This window comes from Myotis lucifugus, unplaced genomic scaffold (genome assembly GCF_000147115.1).
Source record: "Myotis lucifugus unplaced genomic scaffold, Myoluc2.0 scaffold_18, whole genome shotgun sequence".
In the NCBI taxonomy this organism is placed as follows: Eukaryota; Metazoa; Chordata; class Mammalia; order Chiroptera; family Vespertilionidae; genus Myotis; species Myotis lucifugus.
In genome coordinates this window covers 2535817-2558085 of record NW_005871066.1, presented here as the reverse complement: position 1 = coordinate 2558085, position 22269 = coordinate 2535817, and the positions used below count along the sequence as shown (strand labels likewise).

At 50.7% G+C, this 22269-nt stretch overlaps 1 protein-coding gene across 1 annotated transcript; it reads left to right on the top strand.

Moving 5' to 3' along the window:
• The first annotated feature begins 6083 nt into the window (after positions 1-6083).
• On the top strand, positions 6084-6395 carry LOC106696529 (40S ribosomal protein S27-like). The gene has a single exon (XM_014452859.2). It carries the CDS (start codon positions 6087-6089, stop codon positions 6339-6341), a length of 255 nt encoding a protein of 84 aa, XP_014308345.1. The 5' UTR covers positions 6084-6086; the 3' UTR covers positions 6342-6395.
• The last annotated feature ends 15874 nt before the right edge of the window (positions 6396-22269 follow it).

The following is a 22269-nucleotide window of genomic DNA, read 5'->3' as shown; positions in this document are numbered from 1 at the left end:
GTCCAGATGAGCAAACGTTGCCTCCGGTCATTTTTCTGACTCTCCAACGATGACGTTAATAAAAAGCAGGAGCAGATTTGAATCCAGGGCTTGTAGTTACAGACTCGACACTTCGTGGTCTCCCTAGTGACTTTCCAGTGTCTTTAAACTTTCCAGGTTGGACTAAACCAGGAGTGAAAAAATGCCAAAAAGCTATAGACAAGACGCTCTTTTATAAAGGTACTGGAAAGCCTACACAAGATGTCCAGTAAATTGAAATTTCTGTGCCAACACGGCTGAATCGATTGATTGCTCCCCGCGCAAACATGCTCTCTCCTTCTTCTCTCGCCTCCTCTCATTCCCTTCTCTCTCCCTCCCCAGCCCCTGGACCGGCCTCTCTCTCCTGGGACCTCTGACTCAGCTGCATGAATGACAAGAGACGGAATGAGAGTCAGGAGGTCGAATGCTCCAAATGCCGGTGGGCCGATTTGTTCTTTTCCCACCAGGACATGGCGTCTTGGTTTCGGGTGGGAGCAGTTTTTGAGGCCCCATTGTGCAGATAGTGGAAAAAATGGTCCAAGAGAGATGTCTGGGGCCTGGGCGGAACCCTGGTTCTTAGCAGAAGGAGCGCTGGGGGTCAGCGCTGCGGGGCATCGAATGGCAGAAACCCTGGTGTCCTCTGCGGGCCACTCCTGCAGATGTTGGCTCCGCCGAGCCTGGGTGACTTCATATTAAAAGAGCTTGGCCCTGACCGGTTGGGCTCAGTGGATAGAGCATCAGCCTACGGACTGAAAGGTCCCAGGTTCAATTCCAGTCAAGGGCATGTACCTTGGTTGCGGGCACATCCCCAGTAGAAGGTGTGCAGGAGGCAGCTGATCAATGTTTCTCTCTCATCGATGTTTCTAACTCTCTATCCCTCTCCCTTCCTCTCTGTAAAAAATCAATAAAATATATATTTTTTAAAAAAGAGCTTGGATGTGTCTGATGACTTCAAAATTCAGTAATAATAGCAAGAATGTGTGCACTATGCCAGGCCCAGGGCTTTCCGTATATGAAGTCATGTAATCGCCACAATAGCCCCATCAAGCAGATACTAGTACCATCCCACTTTTGTAGATGAAGAGGCACAGAAAGGCAAAGCCACTTGCCCAAGGTCACACAGCCAGTCCATGAGGGGCTGGGATTCACACAAAGGCAGATTTCTAGCCGAGACATGATTCTTCTCACACCCCATCCAGTCTCATCCCCCAGGGCTGGGGACCCTGTATCAGTTCCATCAACATCCCTGTGGTCAGGCCAAGTATTGATTCTCAAATACTTGCAAGTAAGAGAGACTTCCAAGAGAGAATGGGGATCAGGCAGGAACCTTCTTCCAAAGACTGGGATGCTCAAAACACAGAGGCCAGAAGTGTCCATGGCCAGACACCGCAATGGGTAGTTTCAGTCCCTGTATGGTCTACGTCAGGGATGGGGAACCTTTTTTCTGCCAAGGGCCTCTTGGATATTTACAACATCATTCTCGGGCCATACAAAATTAACAACTTAAAAACTAGCCTGCTCTATTTGATCAAACATTTAATTAATTCACCCCTAATGCCTTGGCAGGACCAGACCTAATGACTTTGCGGGCCTTATATGGCCCACGGGCCAGATGTTCCCCACCCCTGACCTAGAGGAACAGAAATCCAACTCAAGGAAAACACATTCCACATGTTGGATGTGAAACACGGAGCCTGACAAGGCTTCCCCATGATTAACGGAGAGTGCATTTAAGAATAGATTATAATAGGAAACTATGAAAACATATTTGTGGCCAAGGGAAAGGATGCATCCTATGGAACTCCAAGAGGAAGAGCGTGCCTCTGAAAAGAATCGACTATGTGAACAAGGCGCAATTTTTCAGGGACTGGTCTCTGCAATTGAATGTAAGAAAACAGTCTCCATCTGTATGAACTGGAAAAAATAAATCAGAAAAAGGCAGACTGAGATCAAAAGATGCGATGAGAACTAAAAAGGCAGTGGAGAAAGATGAGAGGAAACAATGGAAATCAAAATGACAATTAAAAGTCCTCATTGTAGGCAACAGAGAGTGTAATTGGTACCCCCCCCCCCAAAAAACACCAGAGCAATGTACAGGGTGGGGTAAAGGTAGGTTTACAGGTGTGAGTGTGTGAAACACAGAATTTATGTTGTATTATTGCTTATTAATTAGTGTAGGACTTTCCATACGAAAACCTAATTTCCAACTGTAGACCGACTTTTGCCCCGTCCTGTGTGAAGGGTGAATTTGAGGAACTCCTCCCTCCCAGGATACAGGGGACCAGGACAAAAAGATGGAAATGAAAAAAGGAGACAAAAATTATTGAGGACAGAAAATAGATAATCAACATGAGAAGTGTCATTGAGGTTGAAAAGATTACAATATTTTAATTAAGACACATTTTTAAAGACTCCCTGGGGTAAATAGGAAGCCAGATTATTGAAAGGGACCCCACATTCTATTCTAAAATGAATGAAAGTAGGACCACACCCACATATTTTTGAAAAAATATCTCAATAATAATTTTTAAAAATAAATTTTAAAGTCCTATAAACATCAGTTACACTCAAAGGAGCAAAGGTCGGGCGGGCCGCAGGCAGTCCTCAGTACTGAAGGTCAGAATATAAAATGTCCCTGCAAAATTCTGAGGGAAAGGTGATGACTCAAGGAGGTAAAACACAGAGCAGCTTTCTTTCAGGTGAGAAGGCAGCCAAAAGACAAATGCATCAATAGCCCTAGACCATTTTCTCAGTGGTTAGAGCATCGGCCTGCATACTGAAAGGTCCTGGGTTCGATTCCGGTCAAGAACACATGCCCAGATTGTGGGCTCGATCCCCAGTTGTGCAGGAGGCAGCCGACCAACGATTCTCTCTCATCGTTGATGTTTCTCTCTCTCCCTCTCCCTTCCTCTCTGAAATCAATAAAAATACATATTTTTAAAAGCATCAGCGTATTCTTACTGAGAAAAATGACTGAAGACACAAGCTGCCAACGGAATGCATTGAACTCACAACTCATTATTTTCTCTTACTCAGTGTGGATTGTGTTGTCGGTAGATTCTGAAACACAACACGGACTCGGCCCTGCCAAAGGGGCCTCTTTGTTTCATGGATATAAGCTGTGCTTCTGCCACCACACCCTCCAGGAGCAGACTTAGTGCGTTCGATGGCCACCGCGCCATTCCCTCCATCACTGACGACACTCACACATTTCTCGCAGTTGGATCACGTCGTCAGGACTGTTCCAATAACTGCTTAAACGTATCTCTATGATCAATGATCAATGCTTATTGCCCAAGAACTGAAGTCATTCTGCATCTTTAAAAGTTGTTTGTTTAATTAACGGACTCATTGGAATAATTGATAAAGACCGAGAGCACATATCTATCATCGAGTCCCTCTCCATAGCAACTTCCTTTATTGAGTTTGCTTGAAAGTCAAATAGGCTTTTTTAAAATCTTGATTTATATTTTAAAATATATAGAGAAAAAGCTGTCAGGACAGATGCCCATAACTTAACAGAGATTATCCATAGGTGGTAAGATATTGGAAATCTGTCTTTTTTATTTTTAATACGTTTTCTATATTGTATATGCAATATGCATGAACCTTCATCACCATAAAATAAAAAACAGACTTTTAATAACTGCTATGAGCAATTCTGTATCTAATATATGATTATAATATGTTAAAAATATATGTCACTCACAAGGATTAGAAATAAGTATCCGTTTAACAGCAATTGTCTCTAGGTGGTAGCAAATGGGTGGAATTCTTTTTCTTCCTTCTACATGTCTACATTTAAAAATTTTCCCTAATTGGCATATATATTTATAGTAACAGAATGGAACCCGTATTTTCCCTCCCTTCTCCTGGTTGAGAATGTGGAGAATGAAGGTGTGGGAGCTGCACCTTCCAGGGCTCCATGTGGATCCTGCAGGGGAGCAGGGACCCCCCCCCCCAGGCTGCCTTCCTCCACCAAGTCTGGCTGTCACTTCTCTAATCTTGGGGTCCCTCACCCTGTGCTCTCCTTTGTGGTCAGGACAAGGTTTGGGCTCTCTCGGCCACCAGCCCCACTAAGCAACCTTGAAGAATTCACAGACCAGGAGAGCCTTCCTCTAAGACCCCCCCCCCCCCCACAGAGCCCACTTAGCTCCAAGGGAGACCCTCTCCCTCCAGAGGTCACTGGGTGTGGGGAGGGGTATGTTTTCCTAGGCTGGGAAAGCACCTCACAGACAGAAAGGTGAAATGTGAGCTAAAAATAGAGCCACACCAGCCCAGGCCACTGGGGTTGAGGCAGCGAAGCAGAGGCAGACTCAACAGAAGGGCTGCGAGCTGGAGACAGACGCCCCCCCACCCCGCCCGTCTGCCTCCACATCTGCTCTGAATCAGCCCTCCGACACCAGCATCTCCCCCATCTCCAATGCTGCTGGCCTCCCAAGACCACCCCCAGGCACTCAGGCAACGAGAACCACTCCCTTCCATGTCTCTTGGTGGCCCTGCACTCCACACGGCGTGTGCCAAGCATTAGACTATTAGACGACTCTGAGGCCCCAGCTCCAGCAAGCGGTGAGCAGGGATTCAAGCTACTCAAATGCCTCCCACGCTCGTGGCTGCAACATCACTCTGTAACGTGGAAGGGCAACCTTCGCAGGTGGCCCAGGCTCCCTGGGAGGGCGCCCAACCCAAATCCGGTCAGCTCATCAGTGGTCAACCCTCCAGCCGTCTAGCTCTTTCCACTGAAGTATTAAAACAGAGCAAATCTATCCACCTCGTTAAATTCTACATCGTCCCAATATAAATATCGTCTCTCCAATATAAATATGTTCCCTACTCAGGCCACACTGACTCTAGAGGCCTTAGCCAAATGTTAGGACTGATTTCCTAGCCTAGTGACCACAGAATAATTCTGAATTCTCTAACACTTCTGGTGCCAGCATTTAGGTAAGGGGCTGTGCACTGAGATTAGGTCAGAAAACCTAGGACTAGTTGGATGCTGTCCCGCTTCTCACTCCTTCTCTCAGAGTTTCCGACCCGATGAGAAACCAGAACGGCTCTAGGAGAACCTGGCGATGTCTGCCCTCCCCTGGCGGAGGCTCTGTGGTGAGAGCTAATGAGAGCTTGATGCTCAGGTAGAGAGCCTTCCTGGGGTCCCCACGCTCTATCCTCTGACCCCAAGGGGAATGGGCTGCACAGTGGACCCCGGGGTTCCCTTTCCGCCAAGTTACACAGTCAGCGGAGGAGGAGAACAGGAGAGGAGGCGGGGCTGCTCCCGGGAGCACAGAGGGCTCACCGCCTGGACACAGGACCAGAGGGGAGCATGGCTCCGGGTGCTGATCGCTGACGCTCACCAACCTCACCCAGAGGAAATTAGGTGGACAAATCAAATGAGCTCTCTCCTAAGAGGAGACGGAGTGAGGATGTGGGATGGGCCCAGGAGTGAGATCTGGGTGAGACAGACCAAAGCTCCCCTTTTAAACTTCCCTCCAGGGAACCTTGCTTTGGGAATTGTGCTGCTTAAAGGGCACATTCCATTTCTTTGGCAGCAAATAAATTAATTAGGAGAAAAGGAAAGCCACGCTCAGTGCTGGATGAAACCTTTTCCCACGTCGCCAAAAGGGATGGCCAGCTTCTCCACATAGAAATATGAATGCCTTACCTCCAATGGCCCTTTACAATTTATTTTTAATATTCTTTCACTGTGGTAAGAACACAGCATGAGGTCTCTCCTCTTAACAAGTTTTTAAGTGTACGACAGAGTACTGTTAACCGTAGGCACAGTGTTCTAAGCCAGTGGTTCTCAACCTTCTGGCCCTTTAAATACAGTTCCTCATGCTGTGACCCAACCATAAAATTATTTTCGTTGCTACTTCATAACTGTAATGTTGCTACTGTTATGAATCGTCATGTAAATATCTGATATGCAGGATGGTCTTAGGCAACCCCTGTGAAAGGGTCGTTCAACCGCCAAAGGGGTCACGACCCACAGGTTGAGAACCGCTGTTCTAAGCAGACCTCAAGAATGTGTTCATCTGCTTTTCCGGCAGTGGCAACCTCCCCACGACAATATGCCTCTCGCCAAAGATCTTCTCCATCCCTCTCCGTCAGAGGAGAAGAGGAAACACAAGAAGAAGCGCCTGGTGCAGAGCCCCAATTCCTACTTCATGGATGTGAAATGCCCAGGATGCTATGAAATCACCACCATCTTTAGCCATGCACAAATGGGAGTTTTGTGCGTTGGTTGCTCCACTGTTCTCTGTCAGCCAACAGGAGGAAAAGCAAGGCTTACAGAAGGATGCTCCTTCAGAAGGAAGCAGCACTAAAAGCACCTCAAATCAAGATGAGTGGGAAACCATCCCAATAAACACATTTTGGATTAAAAAATAAAAAAAAGAATGTGTTCATGCTGAGCAACGACTCATGCCTCCCGCCTCCCAGCCCCTGACAATCACTCCACTCCTTGGTTCCATGACAATCACTCCACTCCTTGGTTCCATGAATTGACTGCGTTAGATACCTCATACAAGCAGAATCAGGCGGTATCTGTCCTTCTGTGCTCAAGGTTCATCCAGGTTGTCACAAATTGCAGGATTTCCTTCTTTTTTGATTAAAAGCACTCCCAGGGAGGTGATTTCCCACGGTGCCTCTCATCACCTGCTGGAGTGTTGGGGCTCCAGGTTCCCCCTCAATGGGGGGTAAGGGAGAGGGGTCCCAGACCTGACCTCCAGGCCCTTGCCTCTGCCAACAGATGGCTGACCTTGATCGCCACTTAAGGTCTCCGGGCATCAGTTTCTCCTTCTGTAAAATGAAGCGATGGTATTACATGCCTCTAAGGCCTCTTCTGCCTTTGAGTGGCCACAGTCCTGGGTGGGTTAGATAATGCATCAAACACATATCTGGGCACGAGTGTCTCACGCATCCACACACCAACGTCTGTATGTTTCCTCCGCCAGGTGCCTGCCATGGGGAAGGGAAGTTTGTTTCATGGTGGCTCCAACACTGAGTTGTGCAAGAATAAAAGCATTATATTAAGCATCTTCCTCTATGATGCTTTTTTTGTTTCCCTTCTTTTTTCTTAGAAAATGCCATAATATAAATGTTAAGATCATTATAGAAAAGGAATTCTTCCTGATGAGCTTGGGATCCTGTAGTAATTGCATTAAACCAGGCCTTTTATTGCTGGTTAATGAAATTCTTTTAAAATTGAACCAGCTTCAAGTAAGCTGATTTGCATTGATTTGGTGATGTATAGAGCTCAAGCCACTCTATGTATAAGCAAATTAAAAGCCTTAAGCCCGTTCAGCCAAGCTGCGTAATCCCTGGCTGGAAAATTGATCCTATGGTGGCCCCCAGGGGCACCTTGCATTGGGGTTGGTGCTGCTTAAAGGGACACAGTCAATTTCTTTGGCAGAAAATAAATTAATTAGGAGAAAAGAAAAATCATGTTCGGTGCTAGACTAAACCTTTTTCCAAGTCACCAAAGACAATCTTTATAATGAAAAATCCTCTTGGATGCCTTCTAAGTCCATCTCACACACTCGTAAATGACACGGCAAAGGTGAAGCCTCGCGCTCCTTCAAGCCGTTCTAACTGAGCATCCCACGTGGTCCTGGGTGCTCTGGGGCCTGTAGGACATTGTACCTATGGTTCACAACACTGTACTGTACTCTTAAAAATTCATTTGCAGCTAGCAAGTCAACAGCACAAGAATCAGACAAGATAGGCTGTTATGCTTTGGTGATAACCAAACCCAAAATCTCAATGACTTCCCAGAATAGCCCATCTCAAAGTCAGCGTGGCCCATGGGTCTGGTCTTTCCCTCTAAGCAGTGTCTCAAAGATCCTGGAGGTTCCTATCTTGTAGCTCCATCATCTCAGAACACAGCTTCCACGGTCTCAAGGGCAAGGGGAGAAGAGAACTCAGGGGTCTCTAGGGAGCTTTATCCTACAGCTGGGAAGTGACACATGCCACTTTTACTCAGTCAATTGGCTATACTGGCCACGTGGCCTGGCCCAACCTCAGGTGAGGCTGGGAAGGATGGGGAACCCATGGACATTTGACAAGCGTTAAATGTCTCCGTCACTGCCCTCTTCCCTTCCAACTCTGCCAGGTGCTAAAACGAAGCTTCCTATTGACCTCGCATGTTGCAGAAAACCCTCATCTTCTTCTTATCTGTGCCCAGAGGGCTGCCCTGCATGGGCTTGTGCCCAATTTACTTTTGGCTTTAAACACATTAGTATATACTCATGTGATTATCATTAAAATACTAAAAGCATTACTTATTGGTTTTTGATATAATATTAATAATATAGTCTTATTAAATATGTGTATTATGGTGGTATTATGATAGATATGATATAGTATTAAAATCAATACTTAAAATCAGCTACTATAAAAATCTAGATATACCTTACTTCTAGAAAATGTCCATCCCAATGATAAGGTATTTTACTATCCACATGGCTAAGGCTCACAGCAGAATCATGAACTAGTTAAACCCTATGACTAATAAATTAGTCCATTTAATCCCTTTTTTAACACTTCTACTGACAAGGAATTCACTAACTCGCATGGCCAAGCTGGGGTGTTAGACGCTTAGAGAAACTTTGAGGACAAATAAAGTCACAGTTTTGATGAGAAAACAGAATGAGGGGCTCACAGAGGCAGGCTGAGGCCACCACCCTGGCTCCCCGGCCCCCACATGTTTCCCCTTCGATGTGTCACACACCGTGTCCTCAGAGCCCAGCTGGTGGCAAAGACAGCCTCATTCCACATGCAAGGACTCCTTTGATTCCCTGTCTTCTAGCTTAGTCATATGTCTTTGATATTCTCCATAACACATCCATTTCCTTTCAATATAAAAATGTACTGAATTAATTCATTTTATTGATCATCTAAGAAGAGCTGCATGCTTATTTATTCTGTGGCTGCCGGTGCCCCCAGCCCACCACTATGTACTTGCAAAAGTACCGACCAACTTTGGGAAACAAATGTCAATCTCAGAATGAAACATTCCCTAGGTTAATTCAACCAGTATTACTCTATGTGCCCATGAATATTTCTTTAGTGCCTACTGTGTGCCAGCTGCTGAGCTGAGCCCTTCAATCTCTATACTAAGCTCGTTCAACCTGGTGATAGTCCTGTGAGGGAGATGTCATTTTCCACGCACAGACAAGAAACGGGTTCAGAGAAGCTAAGCAAGTTGCCCAACTTCACTGCAATGTGAATCCAGGCCTGGATTTCTAATCCCAGTCTGAGTCGAAACTCACTTGTTCTCAAGTGATAGAAACTCAACAAACCCCACGCAAGTGAGCGGGGAGTACCCTGGGAAAGCCAGCTTATGTGACACAATTCCACACACGCGTCAGCTCCTCTCTGAGTCCCTATGTCTCCTGCTGCAGAGGGCAGAATCCCTGTGCTGACAGCGATGGGACAGGGGCATGGCTGCAGGCAGCTCGAGTTCCTATCAAATCATCTCCATCGTCTCCACAGCCCATGGAAACTGGGAGCCTGAGGCCAGGATGGTGTCAGCGCCAAGCTCTGCACCAATCATGGGCCTGGGGGACAGAATACCTGCAGTTGGCCTGCCTGGGCCATGTGCCCACCTCATAGGTGGAATAAGGATGGGGTGGAGACGAGCAGTCCCATGGATCGCAGGACCATGCCGCCAGTCCAAATGAAAGGACCTTTGGCAGATAAAATACATGTTCCCTGCAACCCCTGACACAATGAGAGAGGTTGTCTAAAAATAACACTCAAAATCAAGTTACTGGTCCTCAGTGCTCTTCACTGCCCTGTGGTTGAAGCAGGAAAGGCTATTTAGCATCTGTCCATGCCCCAACGGGATAATCACAGTTTGGAAGGATGCGCTGCTCAGGCCGAGGGAAAGGACCGGGGGGATGGTAGATCTCTCATGGTAGCGCCATCACATGAGACAAACCATTACCTCCCAGAACTAAAGCCCAGTTGCTCAGCCTCCTGAACCAACCCTCTGCAGGAAGACAGAAAGATTGCTTGGCCGCCATGATCTCTCTCAGAGTGTGTTCCTGTTGTGTCCAACCCCCCTTGGCACCCTCAATGTCCACCTGTCCCTTTGGGGGTGCTCAACCCAAATGCTGAGTCTGCAGACAAAAGGCGGCAGCAGTTGGCACCACTGAAGGCTGGCTTTCCAGGCCAGCTCCCCACTTGCCAATAATGATCTACATTCCAGCAGCAAAGCTCACAGCCTGGGCCTGGTCGGGGCTGAGCGGCTGAGAAAGGCGCTAAGGAGCCCTGAGACCCCTGCCTGCCCAGCTGAGCCATGGCTCAGGTCAATATCGTCAGAATTCAGGGAGAAGACCTTGTTTTGACTGAAAGATCAAAGCAAGGGGCGTTTTTGATCAGAAGTGTCCAGACACATATTTTAGCCTCCAATTTATTCTGATTATGCCGAACAAGCCTGAGAGGGTCACCGCCCGTTAGAGAGCCAGTCACTCAGCCCAGCCGGACTGCAGGGAGCACAGTTCTGACGGGGGAGTCCTGAGGCTGCAGAACATTCGGCCAGTGCAGGCTCTGGACAGTCACAGAGGCAGGCGAACCCCGCCCTGCTTGCTGAGCTCGCTATGCTCTGATGAAGACGCTCTGATGAGGACGGAGGTGAGATCAGAGGGGCCCCGGAGACCTCCCTTGGTTCACAGCCAGTTAGGGCCCCGCTGGGAGGAGACAGGCCACCCTCTCCTAACCCGGCCACCTGCACGTCCCCCCATGGCTCTCCACTGAGAACGCTCACAGTGAAACATGAACCGACAGCAACCTGCAAGCCCTGGAGAGGCGTCCACAGGAAGCCCTGGGGCTGCCCTGACAAGCTGGGGTGAGCCCTCGGAGTCCCAGCTGCAGTGCTGGGGGCTGTGAAAGGGCCTGGAGGAGCCCCGGGAGGTAGGTCAGCTGTTGGGGTAGCAAGTGCACCAGGAGCAAGACCCCCAGAGGAGGCAGATGTGCTGTTCCAGGGACAGGCGCCTGCGTTCCTCACCGACCCCATGGACACCCAGGCCGGGGCCATCCAGGGGGACTCTATAGCAGTGGCAGACACGTGGGAAATGGAGAGTGTAGAGTATTACTCTTTCTTCTCTTCCAAAAGTGCCTCTTCTATGTCCAAGGAGAATCGCAGAGGCCCAGAATATTTCACGAGTTTTTCTGCCTCTGTGAACCCAGAGTTCAGTGCTAAACCATTACGTTTGTTACAAGTAAATACAACGTTCTGGAATTATTCCTCCAGAACTGTGGGAATAATTCTGTTGTTTCTAAGCCACCAGCCTATGGTGGACGGACACACACACACACACACACACACACACACACACAGATACACACACACACACACACTGACTCACACTCATTTTATCCAAATGGGAAGAACCTCACAATTTCTATTGAATTGCATTGCATCTAAGACACTACTGAATATAAGACACATCATTAACCTAAGACATGCTATTGATTATAAAATGCATCCTAATTTCAAAGATGTTAAAATGTCTGTGGATGACATATAGATCTGTTTAAATCGCCTCTACAACAGAAATCAGCTGGCCCTTTTCGTGAATGCTGTCACCAGCCATCAGTAACGTGTACAGGAGCGTGGACGCCCATCCCCACGAACCGACCAGAACTTACTAAGTAAAGAGCACTGCACCTGGGGGGCAGGAAACCTGGGTTCAGATGCCAGCCCTGCCATTGACTTCCTGTGCCACCTCCAGCCAGGCGTGGGCCTCCCTCGGTCTCCGCTGCCGTCTCTGCTGCCTGGAGGAATGGCACCCGCTGTCCCAGTCTAGGCTGCCATGCACAACCCCATGGACTGGGTGGCCTAGACACAACAGACACTACGCCCACTGTCCTGGAGGCCGGAGGTCTGAGCCCGGGGTGCCCACGTGGTCGGGTTCGGGTGACAGTCATCGCCTCAGTGGCGCACTGCAGACTTCCCCGGGGGGCCCCACATGGCAGAGCGCTCTCTGAGGTCCCTGTGACCGGGGCCCTGACCCCACCAGCAGCGAGATAAGCCACCCATGGTCGCCAGGCTTTGTGGTCTGTTCCCTGATGAAATTTCAGGGACGAGAAACCAAACTAAATGAGGTTGAGTCCATGGTGACCTTGGCTTCCTGCCCGCACAGGCCTCCCTCCATGTGCTGCCAGCGCCCGCCGCCTCCTCTTGGTCACCTCCTGCTGAGGCCGCCGTAGCTGTCCCAGGGCTGAGTCCTGAACCAGGGGAGAGGGGGGGAAAGAGAGGGTACCCCAGGGGAGACCCCTGCAGGGCTTCAAAAGCTAGGCATCTGGCACAAAACGGACCACAGGGCAAGGATGTCTCCCCCCGCCCCCGAAAAGAAAGGCTCCTCTCCCCTCTGGGCAGGGAGCAATGAAGGAACATTCCAGCACAATTGCCGATGTTGTGCCTCCCGATTGGAAATGTTTCCTGTTTTCAAACGGAGTTTGGATTATTTTTTCTTTCCTAAGCTGATCTCGTGCCACAAGTTTACTGTCCACAGGTGCGGCAGGTCGAGCAAAAATGTCTCCCAAACGTGACGTGGCTCTTGCAGCAACAACCTGCCTTCCTGCCCGACCCAGCCCGGCCCGCCCTGGAAGGAGGCCCCCGCCGCTCGCCTGCCTTCTGCAGGCGCCAGCAAACGGGCTAATGGCACAGAGAGGAGCCAGAGCTGGTGCGACCCCAGCAAGGGAGCTGCTGACGGTCCCTCCCCAGTCACGCTGACCTTGGCCCCAGCCTTCCACACCCTAAAGGGCAGGACAAGGTGCTGTTACTGTGGTTCTTACCACCCACACTGTCTTCCCCTAGAGAAAGTGCTAGAATAAGCAGGTCTCAATGCAGTGACCAGTGGGGATCTAGCTCCTGCGAGCGTTTCTTCTCTAGGAGACCGGGCGGTGACGGGCGCCCTGCGTCACTCAGCAGCGCTGAATGTGACCTGTCAGCATGTCCCCTCCCACCATGGCCTGGAGCAGAGGGGGCCAGCCCGGCGGCCCCCAGCGCCCTCCGGAAGCCTGCCCGCGGCCCCGGTGAAATGCGTGTCAGCACCCGGTGTCCACACAGGGCCCGGGCGCTCGCTTTCCTCCTGAAGCCCGGGGACCGGACCCCACTGGCCCCTTGATGTGTCCCTCTGGCCCGTGCCATGAACCAACTCTTTGCTCCTGTTTGAGAAAACACCGGAGGCTCCAGAGATGACATCTCTGAGTCTGCAGGGAGTGCTTGCAGCTCTTTCCTCCCCTCCAGGTCAGCAGCACCACCCTGGGCAGCGACACGGGCCTTTTCCAACCGGCCCACACCAGCCCCTGCCTGGAGGATGTTGTCACGTCGCCCAGGGAGTAACTTACTACATTTGCTTTGACTCCCAGGGGTAAGTTATTCAAAACAACATCAAAAAGCTTGAATGGAGGCAAAGTGACAGGGGAGAGAGTGAGGGAATGAGGGGCTGAGTGGAGCAAGGGAAGACCATTTTAATAGGCCAACTGTGGGATGGGTTTCTTTGGATAGTGGAAAAGCATGCAACAAGTTTGCCATCTTCACCATTTTTAAGTTTACGGGTCAGTGGCCTGAAGTATATTCACACTGTTGTGCGACCATCACCACCCTCCATCCCCAGAACTGTGTCATCATCCCAAATGGATACTCTGTCCCTTTAAAACACTAACTCCTCACCCCTGACTCCTCCCCAGCGCCTGGTCATCTCTCTTCCACTCTCCGTCTTTATGAATCTGACTGCTTAGAGGTACCTCATCTCAGTGGAATCGCACCATACTTTTCCTTTTGTGCCTCGCTTATTTCACTTAGCACAGTGTCCTTTAGGTTCCCCGCATGGCAGCACCTGGCAGGATCTCCTGCCTTGTGAAGGCTGACGAATCGTTCACTGTATGTATGTCCACGTGTGGTTGACCCTTTCATCCATCCATGGATATTGGGTTGCTTCCACCTTTGGGCTATTGTGAATAATGCTGCTATTCGGGTGTCCAAATATCTGTGTAAGTTCCACTACCCAGAAGTGGAAATGCCCATCCCATGGTAGCTCCACGTTTCATTCGAGAGGAGCCATCATGCTGTTTCCACAGCGGCTGCTCCATTGGGCGTGCTCTCTGCGACGCACCAGCGTCTGCACATCCTCGCCAGCACTTACATTTGTCTGATTTTTTTATAACAGCCATCCTAGTGGGTGTGATACAGGATGAGTTTTTAAAGATGTTGCTACTCACCCTTCATCACTGAAAAGAAAAAAATTGTTTGCAAGTGCCCCGTCTAATAGCATTTTAGAGCTGATGGGATCTAAGACTGTTGAGCATAGCAGGGTGGAAACTGTGTTCACAGCAGAACCCTTTGTCCCCCTACTCAGTGTTGTTGGAAACTAAAATATAAAAGAGATCAAAGTAGAGCGGTTCTGGAGAGGGGGCTGGGCCCCTCCCTTAGCCTCCTTCTCGGTCCCTTGGCCCTATCCAGCTAGAGGTCCCTCCCCAGGGCCCGGGACTCTGCAGAACTCAGCTTGAAACCCGCCAGTCTGGTCCAACCTCAGGAGCAATTGCAGGTGACAAAACAGGTGTCTGTCTCCACTCCTCACTGGACTACGTGCTCTGTGAGAACAAGACGCTGCCTGTCTGCGTCGCCCCGATGTCATCAGCAACTAGCACAGTGCTCGCCGCATAGGAGTGCTCCGGAGGCCTGGGCATTAGACGCCTGGCCGAGTGGACGCGTGGGAACCGGAGCAGAACCCCCTGACTGCCGAGTCTCATTCAGAACCTCAAGCGTGAGCCTGGACCAGAATCATGAGTTTCCAGGCCTCCACCCGCTCCGAGATTCTGCAGTAGGAGGTCTGGGGAAGGGCCTGGAAATTTGCATTTCCAACAAGTTCCAGTTGATGCCAAACTTTGGGGGAGGCGTGGTGGGAAGAAACCAGGAACACCGAGGGGCCCGGCATGACTCTAGCTCCCCAGTTTTTCAAGATGAGACAGAAATCTAAATTTTTGTGTGACATCTCCAAATTCTCTAATGAAAGCTCCTTTAAAAAAAAAAAAAAAAAACCCGTGCAGGCCCAATGGGACATTCTGAGGACTGACTAGGACCCCAGGGTCACCAGTTTGCAATCTTCTAAGGGAAGAGCACAGTGAAAGCAAAGATGTAAACTCCACAGAAGAAAACCCCCTGCGACCAAGGGCGAAACCTGCGAAAAGGACACGGGGTGAGGACTCAGATGGTTTGGGGAAGGAAAATATTGGGGAGAAGGAGGGGCTGTTTGGCTGAGAACCCGACGAATTATCAGCACAGCCTGTCCACATTAATCAAATTTTCCCGATAATTGCTCACCTCCTCACCTCCCAGAGCCTGCGAGGATTCATTTTCACAGCTGCGTCCTAAATTTAGCTCCGACTTCTGATAACTGGGAACTTGCCACGGCTATTCTCTGACCTGGTGCTGGCGAGCATCCAAGGCGCCGACACCCTGGGGAGGGTTAGAGGAGACAGACCTGAGCTGTCTCCCCGGGACTGGCCTCCAGGCCTAGGGCTTCAGAGCCCTGCCCAGACCACCCTCGCCTGTGCCCCGGGCAGGTCATTGGAGCTCAAAGAGGTTAAAGAACTGGCCCCAGGCCACAGGGCCAGGAAGTGGTGATGCTGGGGTTTCTACCTGGGTCCCCGTTCACTCTTCTTCCCTCTGCATCCCAATGGGCTGTTGAAGTTAAATAATGCAAACTGCCACCTTCCTAAAATGTTCTCAGTAATTCCCTGGCCTTGTGTATTAAAGACAAAACAGCCTGGCCAGTGTGGCTCGGTGGTTGAGCATGGACCTGTGAACCAGGAGGCTATGGTTCGATTCCCGGCTGGGGCGTGCAAGAGGCGGCCAATCAATGATTCTCTCTCATCATTGATGTTTCTCTCTCGCCCTCTCCCTTCCAGTCTGAAATCAATAAAAATATATATATTTTTTAAAAGTGCAGAGTCAGGGCATCTGAGGACGACAGTCTGAGTCTTGTGCTCTGCCACTAGCTAACCTGCAAACTCAAGCAAGCGCCCTGCCTCTCTGCTTCTCAGCCCACTCAGCTGTGACGCGGAGAGTCTGTCTGCTCAGGAAGCGCCCAAAGAATATACAGCAGCCATGCATAGGAAGGGCCTGGCCCAGGACCACCCGCCAAGTGGGACTTGCCCTTTCCCAGTTCTTGGAACGATTGGTCCGTTTCCACAATATGTGTTGGACACACACACACATGCATACTTGCGTGATACCTGGCCACTTGGCAGAGTTGCCAAAGGTGGGAGCCTCCTCTGCACCCCCCTCCGACCCCGGAAAAGCGCAGACCCCAGCTCCTTGCCCCCACCCTCAGAAACACTGACCACCCATACATGCACGCACAGCACGGCTCTGCCTTGTGTTACGTCCTGAGTTCGGAAAGTCCCAAGTTAAGCAAAGTTGAACTGACATTTTTTCCTCCAGGGGAACTTTTCAGAGTTTTTAAAATACTAAGAGGCTTTATGATACTCCAAAGACAACAGAATACAGACTTAGCCAAATATATTTAACTACAGTGCCTTGATCTTGATTTTTTTTTTTACTGAGAATCTTGCCAGATTCATGTCTTTAAAAACACATGTTGGGAAATCCTCGTGTGCCACTCGGACGTGGGTCTGGTCCCCTCCCATCACCAGACTGAAGCCATGGCTGCCGCTCTGCTGAGACTGGACGTGGACCTTTCCAATGCCCCCTCTTTAAATGCCTAATGGTCTTCTCTTCTGCATAAGCAGCGCCCACTAACACCCAGGCCCTGAGGTCTGGACTGCCACTTCGTAGCCCCTGGCTCCAGCTCCATAGAACTATGAAGGGAGCTTGCAGATTGATGGGGTAGGAGATAATTGGGAGGCAGCGCCACCTACAGGAGACTTGTGCTACTGCACAGCGAGAGCAGCTAGGAGTTCGTGGACATAGGGGCTGGAGGACCCGTTTTATTCGCAAGGTGGTAACTCAGGTTGATTTGACGTCAGCAGCCCAGTAGAATTCGCTCTACCTTCTCTCTGCTTAAAGTGGAGAGTTAACTATGAGAACACGGTCTCACAGGCGGGCCTTTCATTTTTGCTTGCTGGGGGCGCGTGGGAAACATGATCCTGACCACCTTTTATGCTGTAATAAAATGTACGTGTTGGGGAAGGAGATCTGAAGATGATTCCTCGGCAGGGCGAATGGTCATTATAATACAAAGTGGACCCGTCTAGTGTCTTCATAGCAACCACAGTTTGGTCTACCTGCAACCTTGTTTTACCCAGACAGCAGGTGTGCCCTGTGGCTTACCAGATGCTCCAGGAAAGTCTGCGGGCTCTTCCTGAGCAACGAAAACCTCACCTGGTTTCCTAGATGGGCCTTCAGTCCAGTGTTTTGGAAAACAGACTTTCCTCCCAAGAAGTCAGGCAGTAGCATTTATGTCATAAGAACTCTGTCGGATGGACCACATTTTGTGATAAAAGCAAAAGGAGCAGCATGCTCACACACTTAGTCACAGATGAGCACAGGTGAGTGTGAGCTGATGGGTGAGCTGTGCTCAGACCTCTCCTGGCGGGCGAGGGAGGAGACCACGTCCCCAGACAGGTCATTCCCAGCTCCTCTGCGAGCAAGGAATGAGGGTCCTCCCTCCACCCCGCACCCAACACTGTTTCCCAGACGCCATGGTAGCCTGGTGAGGGCGACCCCTGGCATGGCCCCATGTCCTGGTGACACCTGTTCCCACCAACCAGCAGGAGTGAGAGCCACATTTCCAGGTGGCAAGAATCTCAGAGACCATCCTATGAAAAATTCTAACTAGGAGACATTTCCAGACTTAAAGTAGAATTTGCCAACAAGGACTAACGAGGGCCTGTTGCATTGTGTGGCGGGGTAGTTGTCCCCAACGCAGATGCCATTTGTCTTCCAACAATTCACTGGGAGGCGGGACCGATGCCCTCATGCACACCCAGGGAGGGCCAGGGAGCTGCGGGAGAGCAGCCGCCCCCACGCTCATCAGGAGGCTCAGAGGCTGTGGGTTCTCGCTGCTGTCCTGCCCTCCTGACATCGTCGCCACAATGACAGCTTGGCTTTCTGTGCATTTAGGGGAGAAAACATGCATTTAGGGGAGAAATGCGCATTTCCTAAAGTGCTATGGACATTCAACAGAAGACTTCCAACGCCTGGAGAGGCGGCGCCCGGTGATCCCAATGAGAGAGGCTTCCACTAAGTCAAACGAACCAGCAGCAGCCCTGGCCGGTTTGGCTCAGTGGATGGAGCATCAGCCTGCAGACTGAAGGGTCCCGGGTTCGATTCTGGTCAAGGGCATGTACCTCAGTTGCAGGCTGAATCCCGGGCCCTGGTCGGGGCACATGCAGGAGGCAACCAATCGATGTGTCTCTCTCACATCAATGTTTCTTTCTGTCTCTCCTCCTCCCTCCTACTCTCTCTAAGAATCACTGGAAAATATCCTGAGGTTTAACCAAATGAACCAGCCGTGATGGGGCACACGCTCGATGCCACGTGCTGGGCAGAGTCTTGGAGACACTCAGACCCACTGCAGCAAGAGTCAGGGTGCCAGGCCGTGGGGAAGGCGGCAGCTAATGACCCTCCCCTGCCGGGCAGGCTCTGCCCAGGGAGGCACAAAGTGCCAGCAGACGCAGAAGGGAGGGGAGCTACTTGTCCAGGACAGTCAGGGAGGCTCTGGAGAGGGACTCTCTCCCCACCCTTTCTTGGTAAGGCCTCCTGTCGTAGGGAACCCTACCATCTAACAAGACGTGAAAGAGAAGGTAAGACGTCACCAGAGTCCCGCCCCGGGGAGCCACTGTCAGCCTCTTGCCAACCCCCTTCCCGATCTCTGCCCAGCCAGTGTGAAGTCACCATTGCCGCCTCGCCTGGCACTTGGCCAAGGCTCTCCCACAATCTCATTTGATCCGCCCGACACACCCAGAGGCGGGCGGCCCAGAGGGGGCAGAGTTGATATGGGGATGAGCGTGAGCGTCCCCCCAGGTTACAGGTGAGGACTTGGGAGGCTTAAGGAAGAGAGGTAACCCGCCCAGGTGGCCCCGCTGGTACTCTGGTACATGATAGGGCTTATCTCCAGTCTGTCTGACAGTAGAGGCCTGGCCCCTAACTCCCTGGGAGGATGGCCCACTCCCAGCCCTCCGGGTGTGGGAGGGGCAGCAGGTGGTGAGGCAGGAAGTGGAGCTGGGTGGGTGCCCCTGGGTGCTTTGCTGAGAAGTTTGGACTCAGCCTGGGGGACTGAAGTGTCTCTAGGATTCACAAGCATGAAAGTCACACGTTTGTTTTCTGTTCTAGAAGGTTCCTGCTGGCAGCCACAAATCTCCCCAAGACATGAACACAGAGACAGCGACTGGCTGTACCAGGAAGAAGGAAAATAAGAAAATACAGGGAGATAAGAAAACAAGTATTGTTGGCCCTCTGCTCACCCAAACCTGGCCAGGGACCAGGCCAGGCAGCACCAGCACAAGCAGACCTCATACACCCCCACCCCGGGGCTGCCGGCCCCGCTCCCACCAGAGCCCTGCAGCAGGATGATTCTCACCGGATTCCCTCTGAGGCCCCCTCTATAGACCAGCGGGACGGCCTGCTTACACGCCACCAAGAGACCCTCCTGTCCTGCCCCTCTTCCCTGCTCGTCACTGACCCTCAGCACCTGCCCCAGCACCGGCCGCCGCCCTCCAGCCCCGCCTCCCTGTGCTGTCCTCTTCACCGGGCCTTCCTGGCACCCCCTTATAATTAAGGGCCATCCAGAGGCTTTATGGGCCAGGAGGCGGCATCTAGGATGTTAGTCACTGGGGAACACTCTCTAAAGTGTGTGCCTGTCTAACCACTACGCTGCTCCCCTGAAACTGATACGAAATAATATCAAATGTCATTGAAAAAACAGAATGCAAATTCATGCAGCCACCATGGAAAATGGTGCACTGTTCCTCAGAAATTAACAAGAGAAGGGACATATGATCCGCAATTCCACTTCTGGAATTTATCTGAAGGAAAAAAAACACTAATTTGAAAATGTATCGGCAGCACCATGTTCATAATGGCATTATTTACAACTAGAGGCCCAGTGCATGAAATTCATGCACGGGTAGGGTCCCTAGCAGCTGCCACTGCCCGCTGGGGCCTTCCTTCGGTCTGCGCCGCCCCCTGGTGATCAGTGCACATCATAGCAAGCGATCGAACTCCCGGTTGGTTGAACTCCCGAGGGGGCACTTTGTATTTTAGGCTTTTATATAGATAGATAGTCAAGGCATAGAAGCAACCTCGGTGTCTGTGGTGAGCAAATGGGTAAAGATGTCGTACATATCTACAGTGGGATATTATTCAGCCATAAAAAAGAAGGAACTCCTGTCATTCATGACAACATAGATGGACCGTGAAGGCATTATCGTAAGTGGAATAAGTCAGGCAGAGAACGGTAAGTACTATATGACCTCTCATGTGAGACCTACAGCAAAACTCACAGAAAAAGAGGTCAGATCTGTAGTGACCAGAGGGGGTGTGCATAGAAGAATTGGGTGAAGATGGTCAAAACTACAAACTTCCAGTTATAGGATAATTAAGCCTGGGATGGTGACTGTAGTTAACAGTACTCTGTATCTGTATATTTGAAAGTTGCTAAGAGAGTAGCTCTTAAAAGTTCTCATCACAAGGAAAAACATTTCCATGTTGTACACCTGAAACGAATAGAATGTTATGTGCCAATTATCTCTCAGTTTTTAAAAAAAATGTTTAAGAATGCCAAGTCAGCTCTCTGAGGGTGTCTGGCCAGCCCCTCATTTGCAGCCCTGACTGCAGCCTCTTCCTACCAGTTACTCGGCTGTGCCCACGGTGGCCAGAGTGCCAGTCGCTCCTTCCCGTCCTCAGTGTACAGCCTGCTGCACGGGTCTCTCTGGCTGATTCGCGATTCTCTTAATCCACCCTGGAGCATCGAGACAGAGGAAGTACATGTCTATAATTCACAGAAAGATATGTATGTAATAAAATAAACACAGGATCCTGGTGCCGTGCCAGGAAATGTATGTCCACGCTATCCAGCCACATCTGACTATCACATGGAGCCGAGGGGCAGCGGTTGGCCTCGGTGCTCCATGTGGGGATGGGGGCGTGTCCTCCCATAAGCTGGATCCCATGGGCTTTTGTCCCCGTGCAATGGACGCTGACTCAGAGGCCATACAAGATTTCCGTGCGCTGGTTTGTGTGAAATGAACAGAAACTCAAGGAAATGGGAAGGCCGGATTGTGGGCTTGAGGAAGGGACAGATGAGCTGTGGGTGCTGCCTGGGGGAGGGGCGGTCTCCCAGCAAGTTCTCTCTCTAGGGCTCTGAGGTGCCTCGGATTCAGAGAGTTGAGGAGGAATGGCGCAGGACAGTTAAGGAACGTGGACAGGTGGGAGCACCACCCTGGCCCTTTCCAAACTCCGAGAAAAGAGGCTCAAGAAGTTGGGATTAGCAGAGGAAGCACAGACAGCAAGCGCGAGTCCCTACAGATGGGCAGGTTGAAAGAAGAGGTGCTGAGTGAGTGAGTGGGCTTGGGTGGCACGGGAGGTGGTGAGTGAGTGAGTGGGCTTGGGTGGCACGGGAGGTGGTGAGTGAGTGAGTGGGCTTGGGTGGCACGGGAGGTGGTGAGTGAGTAAGTGGGCCTGGAGTGGCACGGGAGGTCCCGCCGCCCATCCTCTCCCCTGCTTGGCAGGAGGAGGGGTGAAAAGAGGTGCATGTGGAGGGGTGTCCCTCACAGGGTCCTTCACTCGGCTCTCCTCCCTAATAAACTACAAACAGGAGACCCACTCTGGGAGAAGGAGGCGTGTTCTCCCTCTGCAAGCCCAGTGTCAAAGCACAAAACATCCACTTGCCTTTGATGTTGCCATGGCGACTGCACCTGCGGGGAAGGGAGGAGGGGATGGCCCTTAGACACTGAACACACAGGCCGTTCTGAGGAAGACACCATTACATCCATGTGGGCAATTTTCTATTCTCTCCAGGTCGCCAAACTGATATGAGCTATTCTCTGCCCCTTGAATCAATGACTCGTGTCACCTTGTTCATGACCAGGGATGGAGAGTCCATTCGAGAAACGTGATCTGAGTACCTACTATGTGCCAGGCATTGCCAGAGAGGGGAGATTCCAAGATGAAAAATGTGCTCAGTCAGAGGGAGGGCTGGAACCGCAGGCAGACACCGGAGTCATGTTTCAGGGAGGAAAAGGTGTTGCATGGATAATAAAAATGTGGACGTACAGGAG